General features: G+C 37.0%; 1 protein-coding gene across 3 annotated transcripts in view; it reads right to left on the reverse strand.

Annotated features, from left to right (window-relative positions):
- The window catches only part of LOC101568834 (cyclin-Y-like protein 1), a 35,142-nt gene extending 25,848 nt beyond the window's left edge, over nt 1-9,294 (reverse strand). For 2 of the 3 annotated variants that reach the window (XR_002819485.1, XM_023708306.1), the window contains exons 1-3: nt 6,804-7,019; nt 4,297-4,331; nt 2,848-2,948 (exon numbers count right to left, since the gene is read on the reverse strand). Coding sequence is in view for 1 of the 3 variants with exons in the window: in XM_023708306.1 (XP_023564074.1) it covers nt 2,848-2,948; nt 4,297-4,331; nt 6,804-6,951 (284 nt within the window). In the remaining 2 variants the exon portion in view is untranslated. Of the gene's footprint in view, nt 1-2,566; nt 2,664-2,847; nt 2,949-4,296; nt 4,332-6,803; nt 7,020-9,065 lie in introns of those variants that run through there. The other variant, XR_002819486.1, reaches the window with a different exon arrangement.
- Nucleotides 9,295-13,034: the final 3,740 nt, after the last annotated feature.

Below are 13,034 nucleotides of genomic sequence, written 5' to 3' on the forward strand. Positions count from 1 at the left end.
ACATATGAGAACTTGTACTATAACGTCATGTATCTCGGTAGTGTCCCCAATTTTCTGATCAAGAAGATTATGAGGGTAAAGAGGAAAGAGATCGATGACGTACAGTGTGCCTAAGGAGAGTCACATGGAGAGAAAACCCTCTCTCCGGCTTTCACAGAGAGCACATTGGCCAAACAATGGCCGTGACTCATCCACATGGCTGACACTGACAAAGGTTCTACAATCTTAGGTACAGGATCTCAGGAAAAATCCTGAAGGGATTTCACTGACCTTCTCAGACCCAAAAGCTACATCTCTTGTTGCATAGGTCCTGCCTTACCTTGGTCTTAATAATCCAGTAGAAAAGTATGAAGATGAAATATAGGAAGTTAAGCCATGTTGTTATGTTGAGCTGTGGGTGACTCAGGTCAATTATTTCTGACATTGCAGGTTAAACAGAAGACCCAATGCTATTATGGGCTACTGGACTCTTTTAGAATATTTTGCTGAGTTTACACACCTACAATTTTCAAATAACGAAACTTAGAAAAAAAGGGATATACAGATGAATGTCCATTTTATATCTGTGTATTCAAAGTGGTTAGGATAAATATATAGTTACATTCTCTTAATGAATAGAAAGATTTTTTCTAATGGTGTTTGTAAATAGGATCTCAAGTCCACATCTTGTACAGCAATTAACCACTAAGAAGAATATATGCAGTGTGTTAGTTATTGAAACTGTGCTACCTATTTGATTTGAAACTGTCTCATTGCTATCTGTTTACCAATAAAATTTTGAAAAGAAAAAAAAAAAGATGATTCCTGAAAGTCTGTCCTTAATTCTACATTGAAGCATCACAAGGCTTTTAATTGCAAAGAAACAGACAGCCATAATCAAAGAAAACCAGCTTTTTATATATGGAGTTAGGGCCTTGCTTGAATACGCACATTTAGCAAAGACTTCATAGATGGCTACATAAGATAATAGTCATATAATGAATTTCTTGATGAAACAGAAGGTTGTTTCAATTCCTTTCATGACAGGAAAATCATAGTTGTGCTTTTTCAGGTCACAGACTTTATGTTTCCTGCAATTTTGGTCACAAACTGAATTGAATCATTACTTAATCCAATGTTACTATAAATTTAGCCTTGTCCTTAACCACAGAATTTAATGAGAGACTCATCCAATTCAGTTTTTTTAATTGATGTTTTTTAAAATTTTTTTATGTTTCAACTAATTAATGCTGTTGGAATAAAGGTCCTGAGACAAGGTAACAGTTCAGTAATGAGTGTCTGATAAGAAAAAGTTGGCACTTTAGAATCCAATGTAATTTCTGTGATGTTTACATTTTTCACTGAGAATAAGAATGAGGGAAACACCATTCTAACTAAATACAAACCGCATTGTGAAAGCCAAAACTCACAATCCACAGGGACATTTATGATGTTCCCTGCACAACCCTGATTCAATGGGGAAGCCCTGCACCTGTGATTGGATGTTGGCATTTGAAGAAACTTGGCATTCCTGTCAGGATTTTCATTGTGAATCTCTTGACTATGACCCATCAGGTTAGGGGAATGAAGTAGGGAAATAGTAGAATAGGGGGTTTTTAGGTGTTTGGGCTAATCCTAACTAGAAGTTAAGAATTTAGTAGAAAACTTGAACTGGAAAGAGTCTAATGGACAAGAGAGGAGAAGATTGAAAGGCAGGAAACAGTATTTGCACTTGCACCGAAACCAGAGAAAGAGCTGACAAGCTAAGTATAAAGGAAGTCAAGAGCACAAACGCTTAGCACTTTCAGAATTCAGGGGAAGGAGAGCCAGGGCTAACCAACTCTATGGAGACATGGTACACGATATACATTCACACCTATGCACTAACACATATAGATTCGTGTACATATGTATTCTCTCCAGGATCACCATATTATCACTCTAGTGGCATGGTATTGCTACAGTAGACACTCACATGACTCTTTCCTATCTGAATATTGAGTATAAATGAGGCTTCTCAGAAGCAATCCACTGCCCACTTTGGAGAAAAGACCCTTTCAGGGTCAAGTAGACAAAAGATATTTATCCAAAGCTCTCCAAACAAATGACATAGCAAAGGGGTTTTGTGTAATACAAAGACAGCTGTGAGAGCCAGTGCAGGTATGGCAAGTTCACGAGGGAGCAAGGGATCCTTAAAACCGAATAAAGTCAGCCAGGAACAAAGGCCCTGAATTGTTGTCTAAAGAGCCCAGTCCGGTTATTGTCAGGGTTGTTAGTTATCTTTCTTTTGCCTTTTGAATAAATTATCTTGCTATGTAAATTTTGTATCTTTAATCTGTTATGTTACTGAGTTTATGATCCCTGAGTATTTCTCACGTTAGCATAGTATTGCTCACTCAGAATGTGTCATGCTATTGCTCTTTTGTGATGGAGAAAATTCAAATATTGATGTGCTGTGGTACCAGTAGAGCAAAAGCTTCTCCTTTATCAATGAGGCATTTCTCAAGTGGGAAATATTTTAAACCTATAACTCGCACACAGCTGCTTTTTTCCTGCAATATACAAAGAAATAACATCTGCAGTTTATGATTAACTGCCTTACACCATCAATGCTTAATATAAAAGAAGTCCACCTTTCCTGGGATTCTTAAGTTGCTATGTGATGTTCTCTTCTACCATAAAGTCTGAGATTAAAAGATAAATTCAAATTCCAGTTAGGCCTTTTTAATCAAAAGGTATCATTGATCCCAAAAGGCTTAAATTAAGCAAGGAATAGAATTTTTTCTTGGCTGGAATTACCCAGCATGGTTGAAATGTTTTAGCAGTTAGAGCATCTCATTCAGGCTTCAGCGATGTTCTTGTACTCACCATTGTATTATGTTGGCACAATTAGGCTGGCTGAGTGTGCTGTCATCTAGAAATATTGCTAAGCAGGAGCTGTACATCCTGGGAAGCTGCCCTGGTGTTACCTGGAAGCAGTTGAGAGTACCAGAAAATGTCACAGGAAGTGAAACCCATAAGAGATGAGGGTTTTTTCTTGGTGAAAATGTCCAATGACAAACCATGCAAATGTTTCTGACAGTGCACAGACTGTTTGAGACCCATGTCATGTGGAAGGATCTGCAACTAGGCCAAGTACAGGAAATGCTGTATTTTCAGTGGTATTTGAGGTGTAGGTTCTAAAATATAGCCCTTCTTATGGGTCCTGTGTTCAAACCTGACAAACAGTTAGAATGAATTCCTTTAGAAGTAATTAAAAGTTTTATAATAATATTTTAAGAGTTTAATTTTAACAATTAAAACATGCACCAGGGTATAATGCCTTTAAAATATAATGCTTTTAATACTGTTGGAAGCATAGTAATAGTTTCGTTCACCAAACAAAAGTTTAATACTTTCTTCATTCACTGACACTAAATGTATTAGTGCAATGAAATAAAGACTTCAAAGTCAAAGGACTCTGTAGCCAATATGCTGAGGCCCTATCAAGCCAGGCCTGTACATCTTTCTGGGCCTGTGCCTTTACCAAGTTTTATGGTTACCCTTTAACTTTCCCTCACATCTAAAGTAGAAGACAAAAACAACTTTGAGACATTAGCCTTCCATTCATGTTTAGAGAACTAACATTACATTACTCCCATGGAAAGTCCACATCCACTCAAGATTGTTTTTTTAATTTTTCACTGGGCTTTGTGAGCTAATTTTGCTTAGGGAAGGGATGATCTGGGAGAAATGCAGAAAGTTCTCCGATTTCAGAAACATTTAGAGAAACAAGGTGTAAAAAGGGACAGCACACTGTAAATATTGCATAACTCAGAAGTCATGATATTCATAAATATTAATCAATTATTTAATTGAAAATTTATCATACATTTGCACTAAGTTGGAAATACTGTGATGGAAAGAGTAAGTGATGTATAATGCTAACACCTGATATATTAAACTGTTTACTTATAATTTTTCAAGCACTGTAAAAAAATAAGACAACAGATTTCAGGTAGATAGTTAACACTGTGCTCATGTAATTGCAATGGAATTTTATTTATTTATTTTTGTTTTTGGTGGAACTGTGGATTTAACTCAGGCCCTTGAACTTGAAGCAATGGAATTTAAATACCAGTTGCTCTTAAAGCTTGAAATTTGTAAGTCAAGACTTTTCTGAGCAAATTTGAAACATCTTTAGACAATGCACGTATTTAGTACATGCAAAAAAATAAGTCTGTTTATACACAGTGCCTTCGTTATATTTTTTAGAAATTCTAGCAGAGATAATTTAATTCATTGTGATATTTTTTACCTTTCCCAATATTTACTTACATATTTCAAAGTGGTGTTCTGCTTCCAATCATGGGCTAAAAATCAAAAGTGAAAAACCGTAAGTAATCCATTCTAATATAAATGCCTTAGAAATCTATATAGAAGTGGCTCTAAGCATGTGTGTGATAGATTTTGAATACCTAGAAAGAAATTAAAATCTATTTTATTTTTAAAAATGCATATTTGTGAAGATGAATTCCATAAAGTAAAAATAAAAATGTAGTTAAAACTTCTTTATATCAACTTTATGCATTATGCAATAGACTCTCCTTATAAAAAAGAAAACCATAAACCAAATAGGAACAGGTGAGAAATTTGGTTAAGAAAGTTCACTTATTGCACATGTCAACCACTACAAAGACTTGTCAGATAAATAAAGAATACTTCATAATTTGAAATTTGCATAAAACTTAATGAGAAGCAGCCAACTGCAGACAGTTCTGAGACCAAGTTTCTGGCTAGGCACTACCCCCATCGGAACTAGAATTGCTGGAAGCATCTTGGATTACCTTATTGGAAATCTACGATGACATACGTGAGTATTTATTTTACAGAATAAAAGTAGCCAAAAGAAAAAGAAAAAGCATTAGAAAGATAAAATGTCACCAAACAAAGTATGAGGGATTCAACAAATGTTGCTGTATTGAATCATGTTGTCTTCCAAATAGTTATGTAGTTTTCCAGGTATAAACATGCAAAATTCGTTAAAATGAAAAAAAAAAAAAGCAAAACAGAATGAAACAGCAATAGCTTTATAAGAAATTGAAAAGAAACAAAAATCTAAAGATACCATATTTTAAGCATTCACTTCCTTTCAAAGATCAAACTAAATTGGCAGTACAATTATCCACATTACCGCGTATAGGTATACATAAATGTCTTCTTCCCTTCTATCTTTTGTCCATTTCCTCATCTAGTTGTTCCTTCCCACTGAACAAGTTCTTTCCCTTTCTTAGTACAAAGATATTGTACTGAAAATACATAACTAAAAATATTGGCATGTCTTTATATAATTCTACAACAGTCCACCTTATATAGGAAACTTTCAATGAGTGTGCTAATCTAACTGAACTTATCTTTATCAATGAAATTCATTTTGGTCTAATAGAGTCCATAAAGTAAATGCTTCCTGAGTGACATGGGCCACGGTGTTTCCCACGATGCCTTCTTTACTGCTACACACTGCTGCCTGCAAAGTCCTGTGTCCTAAAAGGAGGAGCACAGGTCGGCTTGTAGTGCATCGGATACATTACACAAGCAATGTCTATAGCTTTCTTCTTTCTTATAATGAGATTTAAATATTAAATAAATCAATTTAATCATTTATTTATTTATTTGTTTTAGGGTCTTGCTACACTGCTTGGACTCAAAGGGACCCTGATGTTTCAGTCTGTCCAGCACTGGGATTAACAGCCCTGGGCTCCATGCCAAGTTTCAGTGGCTGACACAGCACACCTTCGGTTTCTAGGGCTCTCACTGCATGTGGTACTGGGGATTGATCCCGGGTGCTTGTGCTTGCCAGGCAGCTGATTAGAGTGTGCAACTATCTCGCCAAATCCCACAGCTCCTAAAGAAATGGACAATCACAGTCATGCTAACCAGAAATTACCAGCTCAAGAAAGTTTCTTTTAGTTGGACACAAAGGGAAATGCAGGTAAGAATCCCCATTTTCTTGTTTAACATTACTCCAATTATTTTAGAGGTTCCATTCCTGAAATAATACCTCTTACAATCAATTAGCAAATGTGATATATTATTTTTTTAACAAAACAAAATGAAAGAAACCAGACAATTTAACCACACATGAAGAACAATTATGTTTGCAGATATATCCATAGCCATCTGATTCTAACCCTAATGTAAACAGGAATCAATGTCAATAATTTTCCAATAGTTACTCAAATTGCCTGACATTCTAGGAAATATCAGAGGAATTTGTTTCCAGATTTTTTATTAATAACAGTTAGTTTTGACCAGCTTTAAATATTTAGGAACATTCATAAAACTTTAATTTTATATCAGGTAAGCTCACGAATATGGCACTCTTGTAGTGGATTAAGATGATGATTTAATATATCTCTCCACTGGATTCCCATCTCTTTCTATAGCTACCTGTGTCTATCTATGAATTTTAATTTTCTTGACATGACTATTTTAGGGTTACCTAAGTAATATCATTTCTCTTTAAAATATGCTCTGAAGAAAAATAGAAAAGGAACAAAATAATATGCAAAAATTTGTCTAATCATGTGAACCCTAAGTTACTAATGTGGTCCTGCTGAAGAGCCAGCAAAATGTAATAAAGATAAAATGTAATAAAATGTAATAAGCTCTCAATTATACAGTGACATTTAAAGAAAATATATAATCAGGGTTTAAAAGGAAAATGAATGTATGAAAAGTTGAAAATTTGAAAGTAGTGTATAATTCCTTATAATTTGTAAAATATATCATATAACATAGCAACAGTTTTCAGATCTACCCTTCATTGGAAAAGTCATTCTTACCATACGATTGACATTTGCTTGGGAAGATTGGTGTTTCCTTTAGATGATCAGAAGGGTTTGATTCCAAAGCTACATCCAGAAAGGAAAAGGAAAAGATGTGATCATTTAGGTCAGTAGAAAAGTAGGTGGTTTCAACAGCACTATACATCACCTTTTCTCATGTTTAATAGTGTGGGGAATAGATTTTAGCTATGAGAAGTGAACAAGTCGGTTTCAAGGCTACAAAGTAATGTAAAATTCTATATCCCTTCGCATATATGAAGTCATATAGGCAATGTCTTACACTTATCCTGAACTTGTATCCGAAGAATTGATTGTAGCTTTTAAGTGAATGAAATGGACCTTTAGATGAGCACATTCTGTCCCTCCTCCTACTTATCCAGTAAAGATCCAAGCAGAGGCTTCTGTGCTTATTGCCAGCACATTCCAGGTTTCTGAGTAGGAAGCCCTGACCTGAATGCACTGTCGGATCCTCATTCAAAGCACCAAATCCTTTAAAGCAGCTAACATTCTTTAGACAGTCCATCTTGTGGCTAATTATGGCTGTGTTCAGTAAGAGAACTCTCACATCCAAAACAGAAACCGTTTTTAACAAGCGTGTCACTTTCCAAGCCTACGTACGGCATTGATTTTTTTCTTTGGCCCTTAATTCCATCTTGGAGCGAAATTGAGACTCTGTGTTATTTCTACACTAGAAAACAGATTTTGAAACTTTGATTACAACTGTTTTGGTGTTGTAAGGGATAATACAATTCACCACTGGGAGAGTGAGAAAATACAATGTTTGCACGTGGTAGAACTGATTTATTTCACTTTGCAAAATAGTTTGTAGCTCATTCCATTTATCTCTACAAAAGCCTCCAATTTATATTTTCTATAGCTGAGTAATACTGCATTGTGCAGAAATACCACATATTTCATATTTTTTATTTTATTGAGAAACAAATAGCAATGAGACTGTTTCTAAACAGGTTAGCAGGTTTTTTGTTTGTTTGTTTCCTTGTTTGTTTTGGTTCAGGGTCTCATTACACAGCCCAGACTTGTAGTGATTCTTCTGATTTCTGCCTCCGTAGCACTGGAATTATAGGCCAGCACCACCATGCCTGGACACCACTACAGACTCAGCAAACCCGTGGGCGATGCCAGTGTGGCATGCAGATCCAGGGATTGAACTCTGGCCCCTGCACTTATCTAAGCAAGCGCTTATTCCATTGAGCTATACCCCCAGCTGAAAAAAAATTGATTTTTTTTCAATATTTGGTGGAACTAGGGACTGCACTCAGACCTTTGCACTTCCAGGCAAGCACTTATTCTACTAAGCCATTTCCCCAGCCCCCAAAGAGGTTAGTAGGACAGTTACAATAATTAATACATTGCATATTGTTGTCTTCATAGTAGTTATTCATAGTACAAGATACAGACAAGATATCCTGACCAAACACTAATAGTACAAATCTTTCTACTCAGTGAATTTAAAGAAAGTTGCTGTATATCTATCTCCCTATTTTGTATATACAAATATATGTGTAATGTATATTACATTAAAAAATGGTCCTTCATTTATATCCCCTGTTTTTGTTTTGTTTTGTCAGAGGTGGGTACTCCTTTGCCATCTAAATATTTTAGGTGCGTGAATAGAGCAAAATAATCCCACATAGTCTAGTATCCATAATAATAGTGGGTTATCTGTAGGACTGTCAATGTCAGAAATTCTTAACTTGAACCTTTTACAGCTAAGCCTATTAATATGGCTCTATTTTTATACCTAATTTTATAGTCTTCAGCAGGATGGTTAAGATCAGATCAAATAAGCCCTATATAAGAAGAAATGAAACTTTTGTATCTGCCAAGTTCAGTCAAATCTGACAAGTTCAGTGATATATATATATATATATATATATATATATATATATATATATATCTCAGAATACATTTTAAAAACGGGGGCATATAGAACTTGGTGCAAAGGCCTTGGTTTAATCCCCAGCATTCTGCAAGGGAAACAATACAGTCTTCATTCAGCCGCCAATTTGTAACTCACAATTGGTTTTACCTACAATGATCCCTGCCCAACATTCTAATGATACAAATCAAAGATTTCATTTCTTCCCTGCAGCAGGTTCCTTTCACAATAACATCCTTAGCAGTCGTGTTGTATTCTACTGGCAGGTGGGTGAGGAAGGGAGGAGAAGGGAGGCAGCAAAATCCCAGGGATGGCAAGATATGCCTCATGAATGCCCCAGGTTTATTTTTCTAATTGACCTCTAAATTGATGATTTCTCTTTTGAAACTTTGATCAGATCCCATGCTCTCATGATCCACATGAACTGTCCCTTGAACAGGCAAAAAAGATTATAGTTTTGAACAGGGAAACGTGATGGAAGCACAACTCTGAAGGCAAACAAAGGGGACAATAGTAACCTTTTGTGCCCAATTAACATCATACACAATTCAAGTGCTCCTCCCACAATTATATGGCTGAACTGAAATTTGAGGTAGAAAGAAGCAAACATTTTCTATAGACACAATGTTAAAAAATAGTGTATGAACCTCTATGGCAAGTTCTACCTGAATTTACCTAAGAAATCTTCAAGTGTTTGGATTTGAATAGTTAGAGCATCCCTGCTTTAAATGGCATGAGCAACAGAAGACTCAGATATTACCTGTCCCTTTGACTTAGGTGGCAGTCTAGGTAAGGCTAGGGAAACTGTCTGGATAAGAGTGTGGTGCATTATTTGAATTTGAGAGAAGAGAATGAATATAACAAAAAAAAAAAAAGAAAGAAAAATCCAGAGTATTTCCATAGGACAAGGTACAGAGTTCTTAACATGAAGGATTCAGAATGAGATATGGGAATAAAAACGATCAAGTCCTAGGTGTTAGTGTAGAGAAGAAAGACCCTGGACTCAGAAGACAGGGAGAAAAATGTGGGAAAAGGAGGCACAGTCAGCCTACAATCCATGTCACCAGAGCCTAGGCCTGAGAAAGCCAACCACTGGACAGAAGGAGCTCATTGCCTCCCAGGGCTCTGGGAATTTATAGTTAAGAGCTTCCCATGAAAAGAGCGTCCCCACATCTGTGACCTCTCTCCCTTGGAGCATCACACACTTACTCAATAAATTGAGTCGATGCCATTTGGGAGCATCCTTTCTTAAGGATGCCCCCAAACAGCCCCAGCAGTTGCCCATTGCTGCTGCCTTGTCTTCTTAGAAAGCAGGAAGGCAGTTGGAATGTTTCCTATGATAGCCTGGTTACCAGGAGCCAATCAGGAGCAGAGTTCCTGGCACATGCGCACCCAACTGTCATCTAGACACTTCATTTAAAAAATAACCTGACCCAGCCAGGGTTGCCCACCCCCAAACTACCTGAGGTTTAGGATGTCTGTTTTCTTTCTTTCAAGTGTTGCCTGGAGATTCTCTGGGTTTTATAGGTATACAAGATCTCTGGGCCAACAGATTTGCCAGAAAGCATCAGCTAGTAATGGGTTGGTTCCATGGACAAATCACCTAGCCAGAGGCATACAGCTTTTGTTTTCTCAGGGAATTTCATGTGTTCCAATTGATTATTTTTGCCCCTCAGTACTCCCTGACTCTTGCTCACGCAAGTATTCATTTCTCCCTTAAAATTGGACCCCTCTTCATACTCTCAGTAGATATTTCAGGCTGTGTTTCTTGAATTAGAATCTGGGCACAAAATCCCCACTTCATGGAGGGAGGAACCTCTCTCTCCATCTCTATCCAACACTCTTATTTTGTTCCCTCAGCTTCTTCCTTCCCCACAGACTAGATTTTTTTCTTTTGCTAACAAGCATAAGTTTCTTTTATATAATTGAAGTATCATAAAATGAGGTTCCAAGGCCCTGATCTGATAAGGATGGATAACAGTCAACATTTTCCTAGTACTTTGTACATTATGTTCTTCTCACAAGCATACTCATGTAAGCCTCACATGCAATTTGATCTAATATTTGATAGATTTTACAGTAAACTAAAATACAGTATTGCTTTATCAAGGTAACATGACATTCAGGATGAGTCTAGACTACTGTGCATTCTTATTAATGCCCGCCTGCCTGCCTTCCTGCCTGCCTGCCTGCCTTTCCTTCCCTTCCCTTCCCTTTCCCTCCTTCCTTCCCTCCCTCCCTCCCTCCCTCCCTTCCTTCCTTCCTTCCTTCCTTCCTTCCTTCCTTCCTTCCTTGTTCCTTCTCTAGTACTGGGACTGAAAATGTGGACCCTGTGCTTACCTGACAGTGTTGTGCCACTGAGCTACATCTTTCACCCTCATGTGAATTTTCGTGTATTTCCTTCTTCAATATTGAGTCCCTTTTATGCCAGTACTTCTACGTATGAACTATTCCTAACTTTCAATGACTCTGAGAAAAAGTATATCAAAGGCTTGTGGAATGCTGTGCTCTGAGTCAACACTGGAGCATGGATTCATCTGAATCCAGTGTAGTTGATGGAGTAAAAGTTTAAATTTCAAGTTAGAAATATGAAGTTGTGTTTTTCTCTTAAAATAATCCCTAATGCCTGGACATATTTGGAATATGACTGAGTTATGTAGGAGTTAGAGCTGCCCTGATGTGAGAAGGAGGACTGGCTAAAGGAGATGGAGCATTATGGGCATCACCAGGAGGTTTATCTCCCTTCCTGGCTTCTTCATTTGCTTTCTGTATATTGGAAGCTGAGAGAAGATTTTTGCATGCAGGCCTTTTCATCATGCATTGCTGCCTTGGAACCATCAAACAATAAGGTAAAATTGTGAACCAACATAAACGTCTTTTATAATTCTTCTTGCGCTCTAATTCTTTTTTACATTGTTCTTCAATCTGAGAAACAACCCACATGTCCAAAACTGAGCAATAGAGGAAGATGTGTAATTTTTACATAAAGGAGTGTTATTCAGCTATAAAACAGTATAAATGGAGGCTTTCTTCCATAAATTGATACAACTAGAGACCATACTCTGAAGTGAAATAAATCAGACCCACATGTGAAAACATCCTATTGTCTCCTTAGTGTGAGAACCTAAAAGACAAAAATGGAATCTGAAGAGTAAAATACATACTGGGTAAAGGGAATGAACTTATTGTAATGGGAAGTGTTACTGAACTGAGCAGAAAGACAGAGAGGGAGTTGTGGAAAAATGTTGGTAGGCACAATGGTGTGGAAAACTGTGCTGTGTATTTCTGCTGGCTGTTGTAAAGAAGCAGGAGTAAGGCTAAGTTGTTTGCAGTGAGTGTCAGGTTAGGGGTTAGTATTAGCTGTGGTTGACATCAGAGGCCTGGAGATAACACAGAATTAGATGGGTAAGTGTTGTAGGGGATAGGATTGTCTTTGGAGTATTTGAGTCATTTCTCTTGTTATTTTATGTTCATGTGTGGGTTGTAATTGTTAATGTTGAGGATTATACTATTGCTTGTCATAAGCTTTGGACAGCACTTTGAATCGGAACTTTAATCACTTGTATTTAGGTTACGGTGAATTATCTTGCCAGTAACCTTGATGGATGTTACAAGAGAAAATTCAGTTCTTAGGCCCATTTCCCCTTCACAAACTGCCTGTCTGGGAGAAATACTCTTTCAGAACTTAGATCTAATTCTCTGTTTCAACTCATTCTGGAGCTGTCCCTGATCACCATGTGGTTGTGAAATGCAAAGGACCTATATTTTTGCTTCAGCAGCTCCTTTCATTTCTTTGGCATATTTACCAGAGAATGATTAGTAAATTATATGTCCACTCAACTTTCTAGAAAATCCCAAACTATTTCCCACAGAGGCTGCTTCAGTCTTAATGGCTCTAATTTCTCCTCATCTTTACCTTGAGTCAATTTGAAGATGGATCCTATCCATTGTAGGATGGATTTCTTGAATGGGTGTGATGTTAAGCTTTTGCTCCTTTGTTCTCATGGAAGAGTGGCAGAGTCTTGTCCTTTCCCAGGGACATCCTGGTTATATTGTCAGTTGTCTGATTTCAGTGAGATGTTGGTCTGCAAGACCTTGGTCATTCACACAAAAAGGATCAATCACAACCAGTCATTGGAATCTCTCTGCATAGGTCTGTGGCTGCTGATTTTGCTCACTTTTCTCCTTGTGCTTTTCCAGGTTTCATGGAGAATCTGTTTTTTATTACCATCCATGTTAATACATTGACCCATTTCCATCTATTGGTTAGGAGCTCTATATGCACAAGTGAAGTTTCATGGTGTTCTGTGTGCACGGAAGGCAGAGCA

The sequence above is a fragment of the Octodon degus genome, unplaced genomic scaffold, assembly GCF_000260255.1.
Source record: "Octodon degus isolate 3935 unplaced genomic scaffold, OctDeg1.0 scaffold00346, whole genome shotgun sequence".
NCBI classification, from domain to species: Eukaryota; Metazoa; Chordata; class Mammalia; order Rodentia; family Octodontidae; genus Octodon; species Octodon degus.